The 27,564-nt window shown below is 44.8% G+C and overlaps 1 protein-coding gene across 2 annotated transcripts in view; it reads right to left on the bottom strand.

Annotated features, from left to right (window-relative positions):
• Positions 1-27,564, bottom strand: part of INPPL1 (inositol polyphosphate phosphatase like 1) — an 818,513-nt gene that overhangs the window by 207,119 nt on the left and 583,830 nt on the right. For both annotated transcript variants that reach the window (XM_069203762.1, XM_069203763.1), the window contains exons 13-15: positions 23,263-23,380; positions 21,222-21,318; positions 6,714-6,852 (exon numbers count right to left, since the gene is read on the bottom strand). In XM_069203762.1, the coding sequence (XP_069059863.1) occupies positions 6,714-6,852; positions 21,222-21,318; positions 23,263-23,380 (354 nt within the window). The remainder of the gene's footprint in view (positions 1-6,713; positions 6,853-21,221; positions 21,319-23,262; positions 23,381-27,564) is intronic.

The raw sequence follows: 27,564 nt of genomic DNA, 5'->3' as shown, positions 1-27,564 counted from the left end.
CTGATATAGATGATTTGGAAGGTTCAGCTCCACCCAGTCATTGCGATTTGTGTATGCCAGTGTCCTTAAAAAATCCTTGCTGCTGGGTAATCTTACTCTTTGTCTCACCTTTTTTGTCACCTCCCAGGAGATCAGACCAACTACTATCTAAATACACTGCTCACCATTTTAAGATGTTCTCATGGACTACTTTGATCTTTCATCTGGAGCACCGGAGAGGTGTGCTTGTCTTTCTGAGCTCTGCTGCACATAGGGCTGTAAATCTGATCTGGTTACATATGCTGTGCATTTCAAGACTTTCCTCCCTCCTCAATGCTGTCTTACGTTTGTTTGTTGATGGTCTGCCAGTCCTACCACACAGAGCCCAGTTCCCACTCCTCCACACTGTCATCTTGTAACAGCCCTGGGCTCAGAGTAGGAACTCTCCCTGAGCAATCATCTTTCCCTAGCGTGCCCCTTCCCAGGACAGTTCCACAGGCCTGAGCCATGCAGCAGACAGCTTGACAGGTGAGGAGAGATGTGCAGCTGCTGTAGGGGAGCATAAGGGGCAGAGTGTTTTATTTAAGTTTGTTGCTGTTTTGTTTATATTAACTCCCCAGTGCTGCTTTTTTTTTTTTTTTTTTAACCGAGGCTCTGACGGTGACTAACTGCAGGCTGGGTCCAGCTGACTGCTATGCTTTGTAAAGAGCTGAGACATGCTGCGGCTGGGTTGCTGTAGGCTTCCCTCAACTACAAGTGCAGGGGCCTCCTTTTCATAATAGTAGGCATAAATCATTTTTGTTTTAATGAAAAAAAATACAAGAGTGTTGTTTATGTTATCTGATGGGGTACGGGGCCCCGCATGTTGCTACGGCAGGTTTCCCTCTTCTGACGGTGTTTCACATTGTTTTTACTTTCCTCATGCAATGCAGAGGCCCGTGTGTTGTGTACTGTAAGATTCTGCAGTGCTGGGCCTGCTTACATTTAACTCCACCCACAAGTGAGGAGGACACTACTTGGCTAATGTTATCCCTTCTCTATGTTCTGCACGGATACAGCAGATTATGTTGTGATGCCATAGAGTATGGTCTGTCGGTCAGTGGTCGGGCCACACAGGAATCAGCCCTTCTAACTACTATGATGATGGACCCCTCCCCCCTCTGGTGCTGTGTACTCTGAACTAACACCACCTGCTGAATTCCTTGTGTGTCCAAGAATTTTCATGCAACCATTAAAATGTCAAGATAACTCTTGTGAATGATGGTCCTGCTGGAGGGAGATCAGCCTTTTCTCTAATGGTAGTTTTCACCCACCATGAAATGACGCAGAGGGTTAATGTGCCTAGTGCAAAGAACGTGTACCAGGCAGATTACTAAACTTCATTTTATGCGGCTAGTTCAGTGGGTTACTGCTTTTGTCACAGAGACTTGCAGCTCATAAGTTACAATCCTAATATAAAACAATTATATATGAACTGCCATCAAGGAGCTGCATTCAAACTGTGTGGTATACGTTAGACCGTTATTTTCCCCAGTCTTTCATTATCCTAATTTTGCTCAAAGGGTGAGTTTGGTAGCAATACATTCTTTTTTAGTAAAACCAACCACTGTGGTACATTTTAAATACAGAGCTTGTATTTCTCTGGACCAAACGCACTTAAAATATACTGCCTACAAGTAAAGCTGATGTGATACCTACAACTTGTAACCCTCTCTGTCTTATGTAACATTTCCTTTAAACTGATTTACACACACATGCTTGTGATTTTTTAGTAGCTCGTACATGTGAGGGAAGCTTGCTTTGTACCTTCTCTGTGGGGGAAGCTTGAATTGTACCTTCTGTGTGAGGGAAGCTTGCATTGTATCATTTGTGTGAGGTACGCTTGCATGGTACCTTCCGTGTGAGGGAAGCCTGCATTGTACCTTCCATGTGTGGGAAGCATGCACTGTAGTACTTTCTTTGTGATGAAAGCTTGCATTGCTGCCTGCACTGTAATCTGTTCCTTCTATAAGGGAAGCTTGCATTTGTACATTCTCTGAGAGGCAAGCTTTACTGCTACTGTGCTGTATCTGTGCTGTGTATGAGGGAAGCCTGCACTGCTGCTGCGCTGTATCTGCTGTGTCTAAGGGAAGCTTCCACTGCTGCTGTGCTGTTTCTGCTGTGTGTGAGGGAAGCATGCCCTACTGCTGCATGTGCTGTCTGCTCAGTGAGTGACAGAAGCTTGCACTGCTGCTATGCTGTATCTGTGGGTCTGAGGGAAGACTGCACTGCTGCTATCTGTGCTGTATCTGCTCTGTGTGTGAGGGAAACTTGCACTGCTGCTGTATCAGCGCTGTGTGTGAGGAAAGCATGCACTGCTGCTGCCTGTGTTGTATCTGCTTTGTGTGTCAGTGAAGCATGCACTGTTGCCTGTACTGTATCTGCTGTGTGTGAGGGAAGCTTGCATTGTACCTTCTGTGTGAGGCAGCATGCACTGCTGCCTGTGCTGTGTCTGCTGTGTGTGAGGGAAGCATGCACCGCTGCAGCCTATACTGTATCTGTTGTATGTGAGGGAAGCTTGCATGGTAAATTCTAAGTGAGGGAAGCTTGCATTGTACCGCATGTGTGAGGGAAGCTTGCACTGTACCTTCTATGTGAGGAAAACTTGAAGTTTGCAACCTGCAATTATAGGGTAGACAAAATCTCCTTCCTGTAACAGCTGGAGAATTTCTTGTAGAGTAATCAAGCAAAATGGTTGCTTCTTCAAAAATATAGTCAATTGATGGAGATCTAAGATAGTGCTTCTTTCTCCAGAATTTTACTTTATGAAAAAGAAGCGAGAAAAGAAGCCTGTATTTCACTGCGATTCTGGGATCGGTTCTATGGCTCATTTCCTTATCATTATAGATCTTTGTGCTTGGAACATCCATAGATGTTGATGGAGTTCCTTGGACAGCAATGAAGGAGGAGGTTTTTGTATGAATTCCAATGCATATCCCAAGTTTAGGAGATCCATGACGCATCTGTCTTATTTTCCAGCAGCTGATATAAGTAAGGCGTTTTCCAACTACAGAAGGTGGGAGACATGATGTAATGGTCGCCAGAAACTTGTCACTGACATCTGGAGCATTTTTTAGCTTTACCCTGTTACTGTTGCTGGATTTGTCATTGTTTTGAAGTCCCCTAACCATATTTAATCTATTTTTGGGTTTGCTTTGACTGTTTTCCTGGTTAGCTCTTCGAAATCATAAAAAAGATATTTGATTCTTTATCTGGTAGTGGAAAGTCAAATGTTTTACATGCTCTTTCAATGATGCTGTGGAAACCACCTATGTTACTCCAGAGGGTGGGGCTGTATCTGATGGAGTTGGTGCTGATTTCCTTTCCACCCAAAAGATATAGGCACTCCATTCAGAACAGTATGAACCAGGGGAAAGGAAAGAAGCTCCCCTTCCTTTTGTGTATCATCCATATAGCAGTCATTGTTGTAAGGTTGTCCAGGCTGTAGAACAAGAGACGCTACCTCAGTGAGTGAGCCAGTAAAGGCAGTCTGAGTGGTACTCTTGAAGGTGTTCTAGAAATGGTAGAGTGGGTGTAGGAAGTTGGCTCTGTATATACTATTTCAAAGTATGAAAAAGTGTGCACAGAGTCCAAGGGTTCCCCTTAGAGGTAAGATAGTGGCAAAAGTAGATAATTCTAATGCTCTATTTTGTGGTAGTGTGGTCGAGCAGTAGGCTTATCAGAGGGTAGTGTTAAGCATTTGTTGTACACACACAGGCAATAAATGAGGAACACACACTCAGACTTACCCCAGGCCAATAGGTTTTTATATTGAAAAATATCTTCTTAGTTTATTTTAAGAACTACAGGTTCAAGATCTACAGTTAATACTTTAAATGTAAGGTACTTCACTTAGATACTTTAGGAACTTTGAATGAAAACAATATCATGTACCGTCTTTGTAAAAATGGCAAAAAGCTATTTCAAAAGTGGACACACTGCAAAAATCAACAGTTCCTGGGGGAGGTAAGTGAAGGTAAGTAAAACACTTACAAGTCTCAAAGTGGGGGCACAGGTAGCCCACCATTGGGGATTCAAGGCAACCCCAAAGTTACCACACCAGCAGCTCAGGGCCGGTCAGGTGCAGAGGTCAAAGAGGTGCCCAAAACACATAGGCTCCTATGGAGAACAGGGGTGCCCTGGTTACAGTCTGCCAGCAGGTAAGTACCTGCGTCCTCAGGGGGCAAACCAGGGGGTTTTGTAGGGCACCGGGGGACACACAAGAAGGCACAGAAAGTACACCCTCAGCGGCACAGGGGAGGTCGGGTGCAGTGTGCAAACAGGCGTCGGGTTTTGTATAGAAAGCAATGGAGAGACACAGTTGTCACTTCAACGATGCAGGCAGGCACAGGGGGGTCCTTGGGGCAGCCACCACCTGGGCTAGGCAGAGGGTCGCCTGGGGGTCGCTCTTGCACTGGGGTTCGGTTCCTTCAGGTCCTGGGGGCTGTGGGTGCAGTGTTGGTTCCAGACGTCGGGTCCCTTGTTAAAGGCAGTCTCTGGATTCTCTCTGCAGGCGTCGCTGTGGGGGGCCAGGGTGGTTGTCTCTGGTTACTCACGGGCACACAGTCGCCGGGGAGTACTCCCTGAGGTGCTGGTTTTCTGTAGGTCGAGCCGGGGGCGTCGGGTGCAGAGTGTGAAGTCTCGCGCTTCTGGCGGGAAACGTGAAGTCTTTGGAAGTTGCTTCTTTGTTGCAAAGAAGTAGCTGGTTTTGAACAGGGACGCTGTTCACTGGAGTTTCTTGGTCCTTTAGTCCAGGGCAGTCCTCTGAGGCTTCAGAGGTCACTGATCCATGTCAGATGCGTCGTTGGTTGCAGGTTTTCGAAGTTGGAGACAGGCCGGTAGGCCTGGGGCCAAAGCAGTTGTCGTCTTCCTCCTTCTCTGCAGGCTTGTAGGTCAGCAGTCCTTGTTTCTTCAGGTTGCAGGAATCTGATTTCCTAGGTTCTGGGGTGCCCCTAAATACTGAATTTAGGGGTGTGTTTAGGTCTGGAAGGGCAGTTGCCAATGGCTACTGTCCTTGAGGGTGGCTACACCCTCTTTGTGCCTCCTCCCTGAGGGGAGGGGGGCAGATCCCTATTTCTATTGGGGGAATCCTCCAAAACCAAGATGGAGGATTTCTAAAGGCAGGGGTCACCTCAGCTCAGGACACCTTAGGGGCTGTCCTGACTGGTGGGTGACTCCTCCTTGTTTTTTCTCATTATCTCCCCTGGACCTGCCGCCAAAAGTGGGGGCTGTGTCCAGGGGGCGGGCATCTCCACTAGCTGGAGTGCCCTGGGACATTGTAAGACGAAGCCTGAGCCTTTGAGGCTCACTGCTAGGTGTTACAGTTCCTGCATGGGGGAGGTGTTCAGCACCTCCACTCAGTGCAGGCTTTGTTTCTGGCCTCAGAGAGCACAAAGGCCCTCGCCATATGGGGTCAGAAACTCGTCTCTCAGCAACAGGCTGCACAGACCAGTCAGTCCTGCACTGAAGGATTGGGTAAAATACAGGGGGCATCTCTGTGTGCATTTGTTTTATAAATCCAACACTGGCATCAGTGTGGGTTTATTATTCTGAGAAGTTTGATACCAAACTTCCCAGTATTCGGTGTAGCCATTATGGAGCTGTGGAGTTCGTTTTTTGACAAACTCCCAGACCATATACTTAATATGGCCACAACTGTACTTACAATGTCTAAGAATAGACTTAGACACTGTAGGGGCATATTGCTCATGCAGCTATGCCCTCACCTGTGGTATAGCGCATCCTGCCTTAGGGCTGCAAGACCTGCTAGAGGGGTGACTTACCTATGCCACAGGCAGCATTTTGTGGGCATGGCATCCAGAGGGGGATGCCATGCCGACTTTGCCTTTTTCTCCCCACCAACACACACAATCTGCAATGGCAGTGTGCATGTGTTAGGTGAGGGGTCCCTTAGGGTGGCACAACAAATGCTGCAGCCCTTAGGGACCTTCCCTGGTCACAGGGCCCTTGGTACCACTGGTACCTTTTACAAGGGACTTATCTGTGTGCCAATTGTGGAAACAATGGTACATTTTAGGTGAAAGAACACTGGTGTTGGGGCCTGGTTAGCAGGGTCCCAGCACACTTCTCAGTCAAGTCAGCATCAGTATCAGTGAAAAAGTGGGGGGTAGCTGCAACAGGGAGCCATTTCCTTACAATGACCCACCTGGATATGCTACTATTGTGGACAGCTCTGCCTTTAATCTTTCCCACATATCCAACAAAGAGTTGGTCATCAACCGAAAGTCCTTTGTTCACTCAATATAGAAACTGAGAGCCCTCTGGGGTCCAAGCGATGGAGTCTTTCTTCCTCTTTTGAAGGATGAGGAGGAGGGTAGAAAGATGAAAGGGTAATAAACTCCCCCATATGGAAAGGAGTGACAACTTTAGGAAGGAAATCTGTCCTGGTTTTCAGCACCACTTTGTCAGCAAAGAATGATGTAAAGGGAGGTTTGACATTAAGGGCATGAAGCTCACTCACACGCCTAGCAGACGTAATAGGTATAAGGAAAACTGTCTTAAAGACTGGAGGTTGGAAGTTGCATTTGAGAGCCCTACACGCCTGCAAACTTCATAGGTTATAGTGGCATAGTTAGTGATGATAAAAGGAAAAGTGCATTTTACCATATATATATATATATATATATATGTAAGCAGGATTGGCATCATTGCTGCTGCACATAAAATGGATGTACCTGTATGTCCATGTCAAGGCGATAGTTGAGGTCTCCAAACCAGAAGAGATGGGTGAAGCGCAGCGAAATGTCAAAGGAGCTAAGTTGCTTGTCTCCGAGTGATAACAACCGCAGGATATCGAGGTAATTCTGGTTCCGCCTGGAACAAAATGCACACAGGAAGAAGAAGAAAAAGCAAACAGGTGAATAAAGAGAAATACGATTTAACATGACAGGACACCAGTGACACCATCTTTCATACAGTCAGCATTGATTTTAGTGTCAAGAAAACATTCAGGTTAAGTAGATGGTATCACTGTTTGTTCACCTCGTGAAGGACCTTCTTAACTTCATAAGCACAGCTGGGTATGGAGCAAAACATGCATTCACAAAATATTTCTGCATAATGAGCAAATAATACATATTACTTGCTCATAATATGAAACTTAGAAGTATGCATTCTTTATTCCATACAAAACTGTTTAAAAGTTGTGCAAGAATGTGTGTAGGAGGGAATTACTCATAGCTCCTCTATCTACGTCGGAACTGCCAAACCAACAAAAGCAGTTGGGCAAAGCCAAGGGAGAACCATGGGCTAAGTTCAGCCTCCGATGACAGCTCTTGCTGTCCAAGGTTGACAGTTACTGCCACAGCTCTGCATGTGGCTATAATTGTACACACAGCAGGATCTGCGAAACAAAGGCTCAGAAGCTTTGGGGGTGCAGGGTGGTTATAAACCCCAGTGTCTCTGGAAAGCTTTGTTTTAGTTAGAACATTCAGCTTTCATAGTTCAGAATGTTGTAATAGCTTTCTAGCCCACTGCTGCAGGCTACCTTGTCCATTAAAGTTCTGCCCCTTTATAACAGGCCCAACATAAATGTTGGAGTGGGTTTTAATAGCTGGTAATGCAAGCTAAAGCAGTCTGTAAGTCTAAAATATTTGGCTTGCAATGTTGTGCCTCATAATGCAATTCCAATGCCCAACAGTTAGTTGGTGATAGTGAATGCTGTGGTGTGGGAAAAGTGAGCAAATCAATCAGCACATGTCTAGATTTAGGCTAGTTCTAGGGCCAGGGTGGCGGTGATACCAGTTATTCATCTGCCTTTCCAGTGGTAAAAGAGGACATACCAAAACTAGTAATTATATCTTAGTAAATGATGCAGCGGATTCTTGGGAGAAATCCTGTAGAGCAAATATCTCAGCTTTCAGCTCATAAAAATTGATATGTAAGCAAACTTTTTGCAGTGCATATTTTTCACAAATCTTTATACCTTGCACATGGACTCCCCACCCTTCCTGGGAAGGGACAGTGGTCATCACAAACTCTGGTACTTGGGCTAGGAATATAAATGTCAATGTAATTTCTGTTTTCTGATTCAACAGGACAAAGCAGCAGAACTTTGAACAACCCATTGCTTGTCCAGCTTCTCTTGTAAATGCTTCATTCTAAGGCAGCAAATTATAGAAATCTAGGATGATATCAATCCATCCTAATAGTTACTGGTACAGTCAAACTGAAACCGACTTATGCTTAATGGCTGAAGGTTGTATATGATTTCATGGAAAACAATTTCATGGAATACCATTACTGCGAAACCATTTCACCTAAACTGATCAATGGGATCAGTTATGCAGGTTGCATAACATTAACCCTTTTCATGGAAACTAATTCATAGAAAGTCTGTTTTTAACTGTTTTTTGCAAGTCTATTTTTAAGGCATAAATGAAATAGTTGGATTAAGAAAAACAATCATCTGACATTTATTTCAGTGCTTTACTTCAAGTGACATTACTTCAGATGTATATCTTCTACATTGTCAAACAATTTTCTTCGATGCTTTTAATCGCTGACTTATCACCACACCAAAACACCATTCATCCCTGAACCCTAAAAAAACCTTTCTACATCTAAACTTCACACATATCTAAACCCCCAAAACACCTTACCACTTAATCTCCATCCATTCCTGAACACTACAAAGTCTTTGCCACCCCTAAATCTACCCATCACTGAATCTTCACAAACCTTACCAGCCCCAAACTCCCATCTGTGAACCATAAAAAACACCCTCAACACCACTACACTCTACTCCTACACTCCACCTATATTTGAACCTCACAAATGCCCTACCCACCCACTAACTCGACTCATACTTCAACCTTAAAAATCAATCACCACTCCTCAATTCCATCCATTCTGGATCGCTAAAAACCCCTTTCTATACCTGCACTCCACCCATTCTCAACCCTTAAAGTCCTCTCATCACCCCTAAACATTACCCATCCCTGACCCCAAAAAACCCTCGCTACCCCCAAAACTCCACCCAATTTTAATTTAACTTTGAATTTTTCCTTACTATAATCTTTCCCTTAAAATAATTCCTTTAATTGTCGATAATTTCTTGTGTTCCCTTAAAATTGTCATTCCTTAAAAACTGATTTTCCATGATTTGGTTTCTTCCAATGTGGTATCTCAGTTTTCATTTTTCCATTAATTCACATACATCAGTTCTTAACACATTGTTGGTGAGGTTGATGATCTTCACTGATGTTTCTAGTGTAGGGTAAGCTTTTTTTCTCATAATATCTTCCCAGTGGGCTCACAGAAATGTGATTGTCCTGAATGGATAGAGGGAAGAGGGGACCCTGTTGAGGGTCAGATCTACATTTTCAAAAAGCCACAGACAGGCTTTGGTCAACTTTCTAGCTTTACAAGAAGGGGTTTCTGGCCAGCCAACCATCGAGGTAGAGAACTAATTGGTGAGCTTTCCTTCTTAAATATGCAGGCATAGGAGCCAGGGATGTGTAAACATAGGAGGCACTGAATGGAGGCCAAAGAGGGTGATGAAACCTTTACATGGTAATGGTGGTCTAGCACTCTGACTCTCAAATATTGTCATCAAGTCTCCGAAATTAAGAAGCTAGAGGATGTCTTCAAGTGTAACAAAGGAAAGGACTGTTTCTTGAGGTATGTGTTTAGGTCCAGGGGATGTAAAATCAGTCTTCATTCTCCAGATTAATTCTTCATCAAGAAGAAGCAGGAATAGAAAGCAATGTTTTGGCAAGCGTTGTGGTCTTGCTCCAAAGCTCCCTTATTTAATATGGAAAAAATATCAATTTTCAACACACAAAGGTGGAGATGGGACATCCTTTTGGTGGAGTATGTAGAGGTTTTTGGTCAAGTTCCAAAGTGTGAGTGTAGGTTACCAGATCCAAAACGTAATCATCTGTGAAACGTTGAGATTCTCCCACCAACTGAGGTTGGGGACAAAAATGTCAAGATCAGTGTTCCTCACGGACTTCTGGCTCCTGATATTCTTTGAGGAGTTTGTTTCATATAAGTGGGTGATGATGACATTTTTATGTTGCTGTTGAGTCACGTGCTACCAGTAGTACTGTTGAGGATGTTGACAGGCTCATATCACAATAGTGATATCCTTCTCTGAATGTAAACTGACCTTCACCTCTGGACTCCAAAAAGGGTTTATCGTCTATGCTGGAAGGCTCCAAGCAATCTTGCTGTGTCCTTATCAGTCTTAATTGACTGAAGAGCATCACTTACATGCTTCCTAAAGAGAGATTCTCCAACGTAAAGCATATCCAATATCTAAATTTGGGACTGTGGCATGAAAGAGGTCTACTTCAGCCAGCCCTGACTTCAGAGAATTGCTGTGCCTGCAAGTTACTGGAACCCTGAAACTCCTACCTCAGGAAAGGATTTTTTTTCTCCCTTTTCTTGCCCTCTGGCAAAGGTTGAAATAGGCACTAAAGGCTGACCACATCTGCCTGTCATAATGACCAAGAATCATTAATGGATTGTATGTCCTCAAAGGAGTTGTTGCCATGGCAGAGAACTGTTTTCCTATAATGTCCAAACATATCCTTTCTCTATCTGATGCGGTAGAACAGGGATTAGTAGGGTTGTAGGATAATCTATGGGCAGCTTTGATCAGTATGGAGTCAGTGTGGGTTGACAGATTACACAGATAGGTAAATCAACCAACACCTTTTATCTTTTTATCCAGAAGAGGGACACTTGCTGCCACTGTTGCTGTGTTCTTCATGACTTTTAGGCCTTCATTTCCAATGAAATCTACAATCTGGAGTGCATTTACCAATTGAGACACTCATCTCCAACAGCGCATGAGACCACATCTCATCTGGTGGTGAGTCTGCTGGTTGCAGAGTAGCAGATGGAGAAGAAGGTACTAGGTAATCATCCCATTCAGAGCCCACATCATGAGATGTGTCTTGCACTTCTCCTTACTCGTGGTCCTCATCAGAGTATGCATCATCACTAACTGTAGGTAATAAAGGTCTTAATAAAGTAATGTGAGGTGGCTGGTTTGACTTTGGAATTTAATGTGATGCCAAAGTATGTGGTGTAAGAGGGATGTGTGTACAATACAGGTGACTGCACTGGCAGAGATGGTTGCTCTGGTGATTACAATGGGACTGGAAACCTTAAGAAATATTAAGAAAACAGGAGATGCAAGTCCTTACATAAATCTCTGAGTTGCAACATTTCCATCAGATACTGCAGCTCATGCTTATATTAGTCCTATTCGCCCAAGTATTTGATCAGTGTGATTTTCTAACTTGTCAGTCACGTGTCTGGCTGAGATGAACATTTATTTTCACCTTTGATATACTCCTCTTCGTCAATCACCTGATATTTAAATTTAAGGTCTGCTGTGCTATATACAGGACCATAAAGCTCCATGTAACCCACAGTCACCAATATCTAGCAGCTGATTTGGTGGCAGAGGCAACACCTTACCCAACGACGTGCGCTCAGGCAGCAATGGTACTGAAATGCCTTTCTTTGAGATTAGAGTAATCTTGCGGTCGACATAACACAGATATGATTGTTGATGATTAGTCGCTGCTGTAGCCCCATCAACAATTGTCCCATACTCAATAGCATCATCAACGGGGATTACAGTGATGTTTTAGTAAAGATTAAAGGCATATTTTTAATGGTACTGGAAGCTCCACACATGGTCCATGTGTTGAAGACATGAGTTTTCTTACTTTCTTGTTGTGACATCTCTGAAGGAAGATTTTGGTGTCTCAAAGACCTCCACTCAGATTTCTCTAATAACTTTTTGGAGGCCCTTTGGCAGAAGCGTATTCAGAGCAATGTTTCTCCTAATGGCCTTCTGAACGTTCCCTTTAACGAGATTTTCTTTTGCTATTTCTGAAGTACCTTCTCTCTCATTCCCCCAAGGCAGGTGGTTGTCTTGCACTTCATCTTTCAAAGCCAGATATGCCTCATACACTCTCTCGAGGTTTCAAAGGCTTTGAGGAAAAGGTTCGGCAGATCTTGCTGTCCTTTGTCTTATGAGAGGGATGTAGGCAGTAAATACATTATTTATAGGAATCCTCAAAATGAAGCCTCAGCTGAAGAGACCTTTGTTGATGTTCTGTCACAGTTCAGAACAAATGATGTCACAGAATGTTCTGAGGTAGCCAACTGTGGTTGTAAAATGAAAAAATGTACGATTGTCTGGTATTCTTGTAGTGGTTTAAGCAGAGCTCAGTGAGACATCCCTTCACACGACATGTAATGAAAGTCTGAAGTATGGTGGCCTCTGAGGAAAGTGAAGATCGAGATGCTGTATTTTAATTGGTTGAAGTTTGGTTTTATAAAAGGTACTCTGGGATTGAGCAGCTGAGTGGAACAATTCAACACTTGTGACCATAAATGAAGATACTTTGAAGATAACTTTAAGGTTCTCCAAGTTGAAGAGAATGTAGACATGTTTCTCTGGGAATCACTGCATCGATTTCCAGATCTGATGAATATGAAAGTGTACTTGTAGTAATGGCTTTTTCTTTCATTCTTAAAAAGGGCATGCTACTTTTATGTATACTTTATTTAACACGATGAACAATCATTTAACATGTTTTCAATTATGCGGGTTCATGGTTGCCTTCTAAAAAGACGTTCCTTTTTCAGTAGTCTAGTGTTTTTGGGTTTTGTCACAATGTTGAAAGGTAAATTAAGATATCTAGTTGGTTACATAGCAGTTAATGCTTGTGACTTGCCACCTTTGACATGCTCCCAATTCAGGTGTGTAAGCAAATTGGGGCACAGGGGGAGTTACAGATTTGTACAGTCAGTCAAGTAGGAAAAATAGCATTAAGCATAAGATCACTTGTTTGCACAGCCTGCATACTAGCCAATAGATTCCATATCATCTTATGAGTTTACGGTTATATTATACAGGTTTGTTTTCTCTCTCTCTTGGAAACCTGTAGAGCAACCACTTGGTACCCCTCATCAGTAAACATTACTGTTTTACATTAATTGATCAGACAGTGCTGCTGCTTGCGCAGGTAGCAGATTGCTAATAATCTTTCTCTGTTAAGACACTATTCAACATAGTTTTCAGGAATAGTGCAATGCACTGAGCAATGAAAGTTAATATATAGAGGAGTTGGGAAATAAATCCAAATTTAACAAAACTCAAATATTATAATGTAGGGTTAAATAAAACCATCACAAAGTAAACATGACAATGCTTAAAAGGGAAAATACCCTACTGTACAGACTCTTAAATAGTTAATTCAACACTTACAATTGAATTTGATGGTTAATAAAATTTGCTTTTATACAGTTAAAATAAGGAAGCTATAGTTAGACACATAAAATGATATACATTTAAACATTTCAGCCATTCAATAGTTGTTATACACTGGACGGTGTCTTATGTGTTTTCAAAATCTGTACTGCACAATCAAAATAGTTAATAACCTTTGTCATCAGTTTGGGTTGCCTTAGTAAAAACAATGCATCAGCTATTGAGTTGAAAGCATGTACCCCTGCAGCTAAGCAGTATGGTTTTAACAGCAAACATCTTACATTAAGGAGGTGAGGTTAAATTTTCCTTTCAGCTGCCAGACATAAATCTATATGATTGCCATCCATGTCTAAATTCCAGCATAAAGGTTGGGGCGTTGCTTGGGGGCGTCAAGATGGAGGCCGCACTTTGAGAGTGCTCTCGACCCCTCCGTCATCTGCCGCAATCCACACCATACAGAGCCCCGCCAGGCTGATGCTGGGACCCCTATCTGACTGTGGGGGGCCCTGATGATAGGCGAGGGGGAGAGTGCCGTGGGCCCGCCGGCGCATGGACTGCCTGACCCCCTCAAGGACCCCGGACGATGCGCGCCCAAGATGGCGGGCGCCCGCTGAGAGCAGAGGCGTAGCCTGACCTCACGTTTGGTGGTAGCTGCTGGAGGCCTGGTCCGGAGGACATTGGTGGCGGCCCAGCCCCCCTCACCTGGATCGGGGTTGCGGCTGCTTGGCTGGGGAGCCGGAGGAGCATGGGCCAGCAGCAGAGGCCTGGAGGACTCTGGCCGTGCCAGCCTGTGACTGAGGGCGGTGAGGAGGCAGTGAGTGAGCCGGCTGTGGCAGATTGAGGCCTGGGGGGCCCCAGGGACTGTTGGTCCGCGGGGGGACTGCTCCACCCCCCCTTTTTCTCTTCTCCCCCCCCCCCACCTAGATCCCTGCCCCCGAACCAGCAGCGGAGGTGGGGGCTGGTGGCTTCCCCGGACAGAGGGTGCCGCTGCTCCCCTGGTGCTGCTTGAGGAGCGGTGGCCCTATGAGCGGGATCCGCCGTTGCTGGAGTCCCGCGGCTGGCAGGCCTCGGGTCGGGAGGTGACTGGTGCAGGCGACTGGGTCCTGGGCTGGAGGAAGTGGTGCGGATCGGCGCGGAGCCACAAGACTTGTGGGTCACGACCGGACTCGCTGTTGGCCGCCCGACTGCCTGGGACCTGATTCGCTGAGCCAGCTGGGCACGTGGCTCCAAGGGAGGGGAGTGATGAGGACCCACGCTGGTGAGGACGGCCCGGGCCCGACATGGCGCTCCCAGACCTGTGGTACACGACGGGGCTAGCCTGCAGGCCCCCAACCGCCTGAGACCTGTTTCACTGGGCCTGCTGAGCACGCAGGCCTTACACATCTGAGTTTCACTGAGGCCTAGAGGGGGGGGGGGGGGGGGGGGGGTTTCAACCTTGTATTGACAAATTCACTACTCCAACTGGGGGCCCCGGGGTGGTGCCGTGGGAGCTCCTGCCCTGACCGGAGAGACCGAGGGAGACACCAACAGGATCCTACGTGCCATACAATCCTCCCAGGCAGTGGTGGAGAACAAAATTGGGGAGGTCAGAGTGGACATGGCGTTGCTGCGACAAGACCTCAAAAACAACACAACTCACCGAGACAGAAACTCGTGTGTCGACAGTGGAAGACGAGGTCCGCGATGTCAAAATCAAGATGTCCTGCCTTCTAACCCGCACACACAAGCTACAGCAACGCGCAGAGGACACCGAAAACCGCTCAAGACAGAATAACCTGCGTTTAGTGGGGTTCCGAGAGACGACTGAAGGGCTGAGCCCTGTGGAGTTCTTGGAGGCTTAGCTCAGATCGTGGGTGCCCTCAGGCAGACTGTCCACATGGTTTGCCACTGAACGTGCCCATAGGGCCATCTCTGCGAGACCTCTGCCGGGGGCACCGCCGAGGGCATTCACTGTCCACTTCATCAACTTTCGAGATTGGGACGCTATACTGCGTGAGGCCCGTGCTCAGTCAGAACTCCGCTGTTAGAACTCTAAGATACTGATCTTCCCGGACTACTCCCGGGAGGTCCAGGTAAAACAGCACTCACACGAACAGGTATAACAAAAACTGAGGGAGCTAGATTTAAAATATATACTCCTCTTCTCAGCCCGCCTTAAGGTCCTACATGCGGGCAAGGCACACTTTTTTGATACACTGGAGGTGGCCTGGGAGTGGGCGATGGAGGATCGGCTGCTCCGGGTAGGTGCCGGGGGGGTCCCCCCTCGCTCTGGACAGGCACCGCCTGCTATGCCTGGGACGTACTTGGGGGACTCCGGTCGCCCTAGGCGCCCTTGCACTGGTTCCCACTGCAGAAGACGCCGATCCTGACGGGCCTCGCAAACTCATGGGTGGGGTCCACCACTTCACACCTCTAGGGGTTCACACCTCTAGGGGTTCACCTTACGTTTTCCTTTAGTTTACTCAGACAAGTGTCACATTCCCCCGGCTGTGTGCACGGGACTGGGGAATGCTCCTTTTCAAGACACCATATGGCGCCCACCACTGTAGTCTCATGGAATGTTAACGGACTCAACAAAATTAAACAGACTGTGGTGCTGTGCCATGCGTAGCGCCTCCACCCTTCTATCATACTTCTCCAGGAGACACACCTACTGGGGTCCACAAGCCAGTTCTTGGCCCACCATGGCTTTGACCGGATCTACCACTCAGGGTACGCTCGGGGGTCCAGGGGTGTGGCGATGCTCCCACACCAGGACTACCTCTTAATGACACCTGCAACAGTATTTGTTGTAAGTACTTAGCATAGACATCAATGTAACTTTGTTTCACTTTAGTCAAGTAAACAGTTTGTAGAAAACAGAGAATATCTATTTTAAAAGTGGACACTGCATTTTCTGAACAGATCCTCGGGGAAGAAAATAAAGTACAGTTTTAGAGGTAAGTACACGACTTACAGTTCTAGTCTCTGGGTTATAAAGAGTCCACCGCTGGGGGTTCAGGTCAACCCCAAACACCCACCATCAGCAAAACGGGGCAGGCCGGGTACAGAGGTCAAAGTTGAGCAAGTTTAACGTGGGATCCTATGGAGTTAGGGGGTACTCGGAATTCGGTCTGCCAGCAGTTAAGTACCCGCGGCTCAGATGGCAGACCCGGGGGGATTAGAGGAGCACTGGAGGGGCCCCAAGAAGGCACCAATCCCATACCCTCAGCAGCACTGGTGCGGCCGGGTGCAAACAGGGTGTCGGGTTTCCAGTGAAACTCTGTGAGGGGACCCCGGGGGTCACTAAGGGGCCGCAGACTAGGTCCAGGGAGGTGTCTCGGGCACATCACCATTCGACAGGGAGGTGGGCAGCCTGTTGCTGCACTGGATGTCGATTTCTCCAAGACCTGGGGGCTGTGGGTGCAGTGGGTCCTTTGGTGTTGGTTATCTTTGTCCAAGGCAGTTGCGATCAGGGGGGGTCCTCTGGATTCCCTCTGCAGGCGTCGCTGTGGAGGGGTGGAAAGGTCAACCCACGATGGGCACTTGGTTGCAGTTGCCTGGGGGTCCTCTCTGGTCAGTTGGGCCACCTGGACTTGGGCCGTGGGCGTCGGGTGCAGAGTGGTCAGGACTCACGCTTCTGGAGTGAAGTGGGAGTCCTTCAGAAGGTTTCTTCTTTGGACAGGACCACTGTCCACAGGAGTTCTTGATCCTCTGTGAAGCAGGCAGTCCTCTGGAGGTTTTTCAGAGGCTGCTGGACCTGCAGGATGTGTCGCCTTTCTTCTGTAGGTTCTTTGAAATAGGAGACAGGCTGGTAGGGCTGGGGAAAAGTCAGGTGTTGTCTCCCTTCCTTCTCTGCTGGGGTTTCAGCTAAGCAGTCCTTCTAGTGAGGTCGTCAGGAATCTGACTAGCTTGGTTCAGGGAGCTCTTAAATACAAGATTTAGGGGTGTTTTTAGGGTTGGAGGGCAGTAGCCAATGGCTACTGTCCCTGAGGGTGGCTACACCCTCCAGGTGCTCACTCCCTTCGTGGAGGGGAGCACATACCTATCCCTATTGGCCCTGATCCTCCAAAGCAAGATGGAGGATTTCTCAAGGAGGGGGCACTTCAGCTCTGAACACCTTAGGGGTGGTCCTGGCTGAAGGGGTGACTCCTCCTTGTTTTTCTCATTATCCCTCGGTACTTGCCGCCAAAAGGGGGGCTTTGTCTGGGGGCTGGGCATCCCCACTAGCTGGAGTGCTCTGGGGCATTGTAACACGAAGCCTGAGCCTTTGAGACTCACTGCTAGGTGTTACAGTTCCTGCAGGGGGGAGCTGTGAAGCACCTCCACCCAGTGCAGGCTTTGTTTCTGGCCTCAGGGAGCACAAAGGCTCTCACCCCAGGGGGTCAGAAACTTGTCTGCTAGTGGCAGGCTGGCACAGAACAGTCAGCCCTACACTAGAGGATTGGGTGAAATACAGGGGGCATCTCAAAGATGCCCTCTGTGTGCATTTTTTTAATAAATCCAATATTGGCATCAGTGTGGGTTTATTATTCTGAGAAGTTTGATACCAAACTTCCCAGTATTCAGTGAAGCCATTATGGAACTGTGGAGTTCGTTTTGACAAACTCCCAGACCATATACTTAATATGGCCACACTGTACTAACAATGTCTAAGAATGTACTTAGACACTGTAGGGGCACATTGCTTATGCAGCTATGCCCTCACCTGTGGTATAGTGCACCCTGACTTAGGGCTTTAAGGCCTACTAGAGGGGTGACTTACCTATGCCACAGGCAGTGTTTTGTGTGCATGGCACCCTGAGGGGGATGCCATGTCGACTTTGCCTTCTTCTCCCCACCCACACACACACAATCTGCAATGGCAGTGTGCATGTCTTGGTTGTGGGCCGGGTTTTGGGGGGGGGGGGGGGAAATAGGAGTAACTGCAACAAGGGCCATTTTCCTACAGTAAGCCATCACGAAACTCAGACCTGGGAAAACCCCCGGCCCAGATGGGTACCCAGCAGAATATTATTCTAAATTCTAGGACATATTATTGCCTCAGCTCAACAGTCTATACACCGAGGCCTTGAGGAAGGTAGCTTTCCCACACAACTTGGACCAGGCCACAATAGTGGTGATTCCTAAGTCCAAGCCACCCTCTTTGTCCTGCGCAGACTATCGTCCGATATCACTAATTAACAATGTGCTAAAAAGTTATGCCAATGTATTGGCTACACATCTACGGCTGGTTCTACACCACTTGATCCACCCTGACCAATGCGGCTTTATGCCAACCAGCAGCACCAGACATTGCCTGCGAAGGCTTCATGTTGCCCTGGCACACAGACACACGCTCCGCTCCCCAGTGGCCCTTCTCCTAATCGACTTTGTAAAAGCGTTCGATACAGTGGACTGGGGCTACCTGGAATTGGTCCTCCAGAAAGCGGGCTTGGGGCACCTATTCAGGCGCATGGTTCAGCTACTTTACCAGACACCAACGTCCCGTGTTCTGGTGAATGGGACGCTATCGGAGGTCTTCACTGTCAGGAGGGAAACTAGGCAGGGTTGTCCCCATCCCCTCTCCTCTTCACCCAAACCATCAAACCCTTCACACAAATGATTCGCCAAGATGGCTGGCGATGGGCCGGAGGAGATGAAGACCGCATCGCGTTTTACGCTGATAATGTCCTGCTTTATTTATCGCAACCAGAGATAAGCAGCCCTAGGTGTCTTCAATTCCTGCACATTTTTATTGAGGCCTCTGGCTTTGAGATGAACTCAAAGAAATCTCTGTTGGTCCCGTTCTCTGAGTCTGGCGCTCTGGTTGATTGGCAAACTACCGTTCCTATCCGACATTTAAACTTCAGGTACCTTGGCATGAAGGTGGCACTTGAGCCATCTATGACCTGGGCCCTCAACCTTACCCCTCTTGCCCGCAAGGTGAATGCGGACCTGTGGCTTGCTCCTTTATATGGCGCAGGGGCTGACGGCGCCTATCCTAGGACACCTGCCAGTGTGGTGTATATGACGGCAGTCTAGCTATATCTAACTTATACCTCTACTATTTGGCAGTGCAGGTTCTCGCTATGAACGAATGGCTCACAGGGGGATGGGAGGACCCAACCTACCGTTTAGAACTGTCCACAATGGGGTTCACACACCTTATGGACCTGCTGCACGGAAATCCCATCTCCAGGGCTACACCGGAGGTCACCAGCCAGGTCCTGTATGGGTAGCGAGCGGCCCAAAGACTGACGGGGTGGTGGGGCCGGATCACCCAGCACACCCCTCCATGTGAGGGAACGTGGCTACGAGAGGTTGGCAACCTTGAAGGCTTCACGCGCTGGGACACTATAGGCATCACGGTAGTGGGAGACGACTGGGAGGGCACGCACATGATGTCTTTTCAACAACTCCAAGAAACATATGCACTGAACCAGACAATTCCACAAGTTTTTACAGCTCAGGCATGCACTACGTGCCCATGTTAACAATGATACCCAGATACCTGAAATCAGCCCTAAGGAGGCAAAGACAATGATGGCGGCTCTGGGTGCGGGGGGAGTCTCGCAGATTTACCGTTCTCTCGTACTGAACGCTTCAACACCCCTCCAGCCTCTATGGGCCCGCTGGGAAGCCTGGATTGGCACCCTGGATGAGGAGGATTGGTGGGATGCGTTGATGGCACTGCACGTCCTCGCAATCCCAGCCAGGCTGCATATGGAGCGTATGTATTTCTTGCACTGTGCGTATCTGACCCCAGCCCAACTCCTTCGTGTCAGACTCAGACTGAACTCTCAATGCAACAGATGCTTTCACTCACCGGCGGACTTCTTCCACGTGGCATGGTCCTGCTTCAAGATCCTACGATACTGGACACACATCCTGCATGAACTCTCTACTCTGCTGAATCTCACCTTGGTGACCTCCTCCAAGGTTGCCCTTCTTGGGGTGATGGAGGACACTGGGGGCTCCCTGGTGACTCGCACACTTGTGGGTACGGCCTTACTTATTGCAAAACGAGACATTGCTAGGTGCTGGGCATCCACAGACCCTCCCTCTGGGGAGAGATTGGTGCGCCCAAATAGAATGACCTGGGTACCAGGCAAGGAGATGTGAGGGCAAATACCATAAGATCTGGGATGTGTGGCTGGGCTCTACCAGAACATGAACAATCTATTCCATCCAAGTGCTAAATGGACCTGTTAACCTATGAATCTGTACCCAAATGTGATATTGTGATAACGAAATGTGTCTTCTTTCCTTTGACTTGTTACACATATATATCAATAAAAGTTGGTTATCAAAAACAAAATCCCCGTATAAAGGTTAACTTAAGTCTGAACCTATGAAATTTGGACCAAGTGCATTTTCTTAAGGATATGAGTAAGCATTCCATACTGAATACATCATGTAAGAGAGCCACACTTCACTTCAACTGTTCCAAAGAACATAAGGCTGAAAGACTAAATTGTATGGTTTTGAAAATGGAAAAATATGCATTACTGCAACCAAAAGTTCTTAATGGATGTGATAGATGAATGGGTTCAAGGATACTTAGAGCAATCCCCTTTCACATGAAAAAAAACAAATTACCCAAATAAAAAGAAAAGGCTATGCTTTAATTTTTGTGTCCTGAATGTTTCCTCTTCTTGCACTATGCTAAGAAAATGAACTGTCATTCGCAAACCACTGAATGTTTAATTGCAGATTACAAAAACAGGTCATGAAAACGTTTTCATCCAAAAACCCTAAAAGGTGGTGCATACGGTGTCAGAAAATCTTAGGCCTAGCAATACTTAAATCCTCAACTCATAACTCATCCTTCTGTAGACATGAGACTTTTGGAACCAGGCTTTATTTATTGACTGGCTCTAGTTGTAACTTTTCTCACCCCTTTTGAGATTGCAAATGAAGAGGTATTAGGAGATGTGTTTACTGTTTTAACCAAGTAACTTGGCTTCATGAGTAGACTTACCTAGCAGTCTTCTCATTTCCCGAGGTCAGATGACAGTTGACAAAACCAAATGACGTGCCATTGAACATAAAGGACACTCCAACAGCTCCTTTATTCCCTGAAAAGCAGAAGCACTTATTAAATTTCCAATCCTCAATAAATAAATTCAAGGAAAGATTAGCTACTGAACACACGACCTTCCCATATCAACTCTCTATATTTAATCCTCCAAATATTCCTCCAAACCACACTATGAAAAGAGTCCTCAAAGATGTTCATAACTAAGCCCTGAATCTATCGTAGAGCTGTGCTCTATTGCAGCAAAAAGGACTCCTCGTAGCTATCATTCTAGATCTTGTAATAATACTTAATGTATTCCTGCAACAGGAGGTGATGCATAAACTTCTGGACCACGTTACAAGTAAGCCGTCCTTTAGAAAGCCACTACGGACAAAAGTATTGTTTCAAATGCCACACTAATTGTAACCTTCCATTCTACAGGAAGATGTTAGAAAATAAGGTTACAACCAGCACCAGCATTACTGTCCTATTCTATATCTCCAGTCTAAGTCTACAAGCAGGCAGACTCCATTAACACGCTCTACTCAAACCAGTCAAGCTTCAGCAGTACACATTATCTTCTCTTAGTCTCTCAATTCAATCTCAGCAGTATGTGAAGTCCTATAATCTGCTCCAAGTCCACCAATTAAACTTTAGCAGTATGTAGACAATCCAATCCAGCATTAGCAGTCCATACAGACACAAATCTATAGTCCCATAACTTGCTCTAGCTCAACCAGTCCCAATGTAGATGAAGAACTCCATAAACTGTTCTATAATCCCCAACTCCAAATTCAGCATTAAATATAGTCTCATAACCTGCTCTATGTCCACAAGTTCAACTTTAGAAGTATACAGTCCTATAGCCTCCTATGCGCCCACTGGTCCAATTACAGGCTCATAATAGACCCTGGCACACTATTACCAGAGATTGGTGAGAACATTCTAAGCAGTGTTGATAAAGATCATTTTGTAACTTTAACTCTCCTTATTTCTATTTAGCAAGTTACACCCAACAGAACCAGAAAGGCACACACTGTTGCTGACCACACACCTTAACAGTTGGAGTGCTCAGAGCGTTCCCCTTTTTGTGTCTTTTAACATGTACTGCATGACCCAGACTGGATACAACATCTTGAATTGTAGATATATGCTAACAGCCTCTTAACGAGACCCTGGACACATTCCCTCTCGCCACCCCCAGCTCTCAAACCACCTTCATGGTACAAAAGAGAAAGATTTAGTGCCCCGTAGGGAACTGAGCTGTTTAGGAAAAACAAAAAGACATAGGGACAAAAAAATGTTCAGTTAAACATGCTACAAACAAACCATTAATGCTGAAATAGTGCTACAGTTCACAACTACCAGCTGCCAAGTTGTTTCATGATTGGGCAATCAGCTTTTGGATAAGCTTCTGGAGTAGCCGTAAGATAGCATAGTAATGCTATACAAAACACCTAAATCCACACTGTTGGCACATCTTAAAGGCACCAGCCTATACTGAGGATTTTGAGTTTCATTTTGCCTACATAGCCAAGGTGGCAGTGGATGTCTGTGCACGGAATAATAAGCAAGCTCAGCCCTTGGTGGCTCCATTAGCAGCATGTAGAGCTGTATACACTGAAAATAAATTTCCTTATTCATATTTGCGTGACATGACTCATTTAACCACTTCAAAGGAACGATTATTGAGCAATGGGAGTCTTAAAAAGGGCTATATTTTCAATTATTAAAATACTTTATGTAAACATCAAGCATGGAAAGGTTGTATGCAGCAGGAAGACTGACTAGGTGGTAGTGAGTATGAAAGGGAATATAAAATGGAGGTAGCCAAGTGTCCGGTTTGAGGCTGTGCCCACACTGAATGACTTTTCTGAATTATTTTAGGATAGGGTCAGGGCATCCTCTTGTATTTAAGGGAAAAACAAGTAAATGTAGCAATGCCATTAACAACCAGTAATAACAGAATCTCTGATCTGAAAAAGAGAAGCTGTGATCTTACCTAATGTGTTGGCTATCCCAGTCTTCACGCTTGAGGTACTTATATGGCTAATCCTATTTTCATGTTCTGGTTTTACTAATACAGCAATTTTGATGTTCCACAATGATTGCACAGCAATCTACAATAAATCAAACATGAAGAAATTCAGACAGGAATACATAAGGACTTGGTGAGCTGGAAAATAGAGGCAGAGCTGTAGTACCATCTGCTTATAACTTCACAAATCATAAAAAAAATCAATTGGACAGCGATGATAGGTAATCAAGGACAACGAGATTTACAGCAAAATAACTGAAGGTATCTATAAGCAATGCCAATCACCATTCCCAGCTGAAGCCGAACTAGTAAACTATATTTGCAAACAAATATAACTGACAACAAACTAAAAGCCATTACCACTTGCTCTGACAGGTATCCACCAGCGTCCTTCAACCTTGCCAGATGACACAAGTGTACAAAAGCCTTTACATTTAATACGTTATACACTGTACTATGCAAAAAGTGAAAGATACTTGTAATCCTAGATCTGCATCATAGGAATCTTACTTGCATAAAAAACAAATAGCTGCCCGACCTGTCTTGAATTCACAGACAGCAAGGCATACCTTTTAAGTAGATATTTTCTGCACTGATCCCATCAATAGAGCATCAGCCCTCTAGTAACCACACGTACAACGCACCATGGGTTAGCGAAGGATGCTGGATTCTTAAAGGAACAAGGTCTTGTTTTAACTCTAGAAGACAGCTGTCTATGTGGCGGTGCTTACCTTTATTTCAGCTATTTTCGTCAGAGAGCTTCAGAGGTATCAAGTTGGGAATATGCAAGTTTTTCTCTATGTTACTTAAGGTTTTTGTGGCCTACGTTATTCAAAATGGAGTGAAAACACAGTTGGCATTCAGACATGCTCCTAGTTGATAGGCTGCACACTCACCCACAACCTACTAAATCACTATGGGGGAGTTCGGATCAAATCCATTACACAGCCTCCAATATTACATCATGAAACTACACAAAGATGAGGCAGTGAATTGTGTTACACAACAAACTAGCAACTGCCTGGTTATTTTAAGATTAATGTATAAAATGGATAAGAATATCTCATCCACACTTTTGTGAAAGGGTTAATCGTAGGCATTCTCAGCCCACCTTGATCAGATGATACTACCAGGGTAGACTCAACCTCAGTATGAGGGAGTTATTGATATGAAATACTCTAGAACAGCGGGGTCCAGGTTATTATGTAAAAATATCTGAGTAAAACCAAAAGGGGAATACCTTGATCAGTAGGTACCATGGGTATGATTAAAAAGAAAAAGGCAAGGTGAATGAATCTGGGTATAATGGCCCGATCACCATTAGAAGCACCAACATGATTCAGCCCCTTATGTGCCAATGATAAGTCAAGAGCTTTCATTATGGCAAGATGGATTCCTATTATTCCAAGTTCTAAATGGAACATTTGCTCATGGGGAAGGGGTTTCCAACCTCCACAAAAGTAATGTGGAACTTAAAAAGGGGGTAAAATATACATTAAGTTCTACACAGTGTAATACTATCTTATAAATATGCACTGTGTAATTGAAGGAGCGCAGTTTGTTAGAATGTATTTGTGGCATACAGAGATAAACACAGCAAATACACTGCACACCTCATTAATGTGAAAAGAGTGGATACACTCACACACCGCTACTACTTACCCTATCTATGGGATACTTAGGCAACTTGGTTTGGGTGGAGGGTGCACCCTTTGTAGCCACACATTACAAGGATTTAGAGACGAGGTAGGCAATCAAAACACATTAAAATGGTTAGTTCAAATAAAGAAAAATCTGGTCACCAATGGGCTTGTTAGCTCAACATACACCCATAGCTTCAAGTGTTTGTAGATAGGATCACCCACAATTCATTAGTAGAAATGGGGCCCACATTAAAACTATATAGTGTCCCATACATGTAGCATTTTCACTCATAAATTTAACAGTTACCTGTAAACTACAACAAGCAGCTTATTTGTTTAAACCATGTTATTGGTGCTAGTGGGTATGTTGTCACCACTGCATAACCAGTAAAGTACATTTGCACCCATACATAGTTTTGCTTACCACAACAGACAACTTGTTTGCTTTATAAAAACATACCACTGATGGCAACAAGGCTCGTTGTCATGAGCAATGAAGGCAAACTGTAAGCATAACTCTGTATGTTAATATTGTACATCAATCATAATCAGATATGACCCCCTCCCACTAAAAGGTGACCTACGCATCCGCACAAATCTTACCACCACTGCCAGCATAGAAAACACTTACTGCGTCAAGAGGTGTGGCAAAAATAAGCATCTATTATCCTTCCATCAGCTGTAATGGTGGGAGAATATGGAATGGAACAACCTCTAAAGCTGTTTGCAGAGCCAAGGGGGCCCATGTGGCAGACATTGTATATGGTGGACATCAAACAATAGGAATTATGAGAAGTGTAGGCCGAGACTCAGCCTGCCTAGCGCAACAAGAGAAACTGTGGATTTAGAGAAGATATTTTGCGCAGATAAAGACCGATTCCCTGTGAGAAAGGGTATCACTGTTGAGGAAGGATGTACTTCATAAAGAAATGGTCTTCTTACTAGAGATGCTTTACATGCAATTTGTGAATCTTTAGAATTAGAAACTAGGGAACACATATAGAGTCATTTTAAAAAGTATGTTTCCCCATCTGTTTCATTCTGTTTTGTTCAGGCTGTTGCTGGATTGTTGCGAAACCGTAACCACCAATGGATTTTTGAGTGGTTCAAGGATATATATTTATAACTTTACATGGGTAGGTTTTATGGAACATTTGCCAGTTGTTCTGAAACTCATGTGTTACAGAAAAGAGGTCTAACTGAATTTGTTTGCAGGAAACTTAGCTTCTGTAAACAAATTAAGTTAAATGAATAGTTAACAAAACACTTCTTTCTTTCAGTGCTGGAAAAAAACTTTCCCAATGTGAGTGCTGCTCTCAGAACAATAGAGAGCACACTTGACAAGCTCACCCTTGCAAACTCATCTTTGATGCAAAGATCTATCAATGAATCCTCCTCAGTGAGTAAAAATAAACATTGTGAATCCAGAACCATGTCTACTAATATGCAACACCGTTCCAGATCAACTTTATTTTCTTTTGTTATATAGGTCTTTCTAAATTTGCGCTATAGTGTCAATGTACTACAAAAGAAAAGTACACTTTAAAGTGCACATTTTTGATTTCCTTACAGTGCACTTCTCATTTAAAATCTGATTTATAATAAATCACACTACTGTATAAAACATTTTCGATATTAGCATATTATCCTCAACAAAAACAAGCTGAGAACAATGACCAATGTATCTGCAATCTCTTGTACATAATGAATATTAAAACAATGTTGCTGAAATACTCTGGGTCTTTCTGAAAATCAATTTATAAATCATGTAATGTAAAACATAGTAACAAGTAAAGCGTTCCATATAGTCTGGCATTGTCATCTCAGTTTTCAGGCGACATTTATAAACCACTCTTTGGTAGCCACTTTGTAGTCATAGTTAGTGACCAAAGATAGGGAATTTTGGTGTTTTTGTCCCTTAGTAAATATGCACCCGTTTGACGAATGTCCCTAAAACTTTGCAGACCTGTTGCCCAGTTTTATTGTCAGAGTCCTGAAAGTTTTGCGGCGTTTCATGAAGGTGGTGCAAAGAAGAAAAAAAAAGGAGGGGGGCCTGAATGGGCTTGAAATCCAGTGCATCTTGCATAGACTTTTTAGTGAGAAAACGGTCAGCTGGATTTTTCTGAAATTTGGCAGTATTGCATAGTAGTGGGTGTAGATGATTATTTGAGGTAGTGCAGGAAGGAACTTTTGTTTAGCTTTATCTGTGGCTGTAGTAGCTTTGAGATAGTACCAAAGTACATAGCGATGACAAGTCATCTGATTAGACAATAACTATCTTTACAAAAACTGCAGGCAGCCATGTTGTTTTAAGGTCACTTTGCCGATGTTCTAGTTTAGGGCCTTAAATGCAGATAATATTAAGTTTGATATGTTTTTCCCTACCTATTACCACTTAATATAATTATACATTTCAATATTTATTTTTTTAAATAGTACGAAGTACAGAGGTACTACTAAGGTATTACCTAGGGTCAAGAGTTACCTTTAAAAAAAAAAAAAACCCTGACAAAATACTAATACACAATATTTCACAAATATAAAGTATCACAATGTCTTTAGAATTTTATACATATTTAATTATGACAAAAAAATTCTACACATTTCTACAGTAATACCTACA

The sequence above is a fragment of the Pleurodeles waltl genome, chromosome 8 (assembly GCF_031143425.1).
Source record: "Pleurodeles waltl isolate 20211129_DDA chromosome 8, aPleWal1.hap1.20221129, whole genome shotgun sequence".
NCBI lineage: Eukaryota > Metazoa > Chordata > Amphibia > Caudata > Salamandridae > Pleurodeles > Pleurodeles waltl.
The sequence above is the reverse complement of the archived record's forward strand: the minus strand, read 5'-3'. Positions and strand labels throughout refer to the sequence as shown.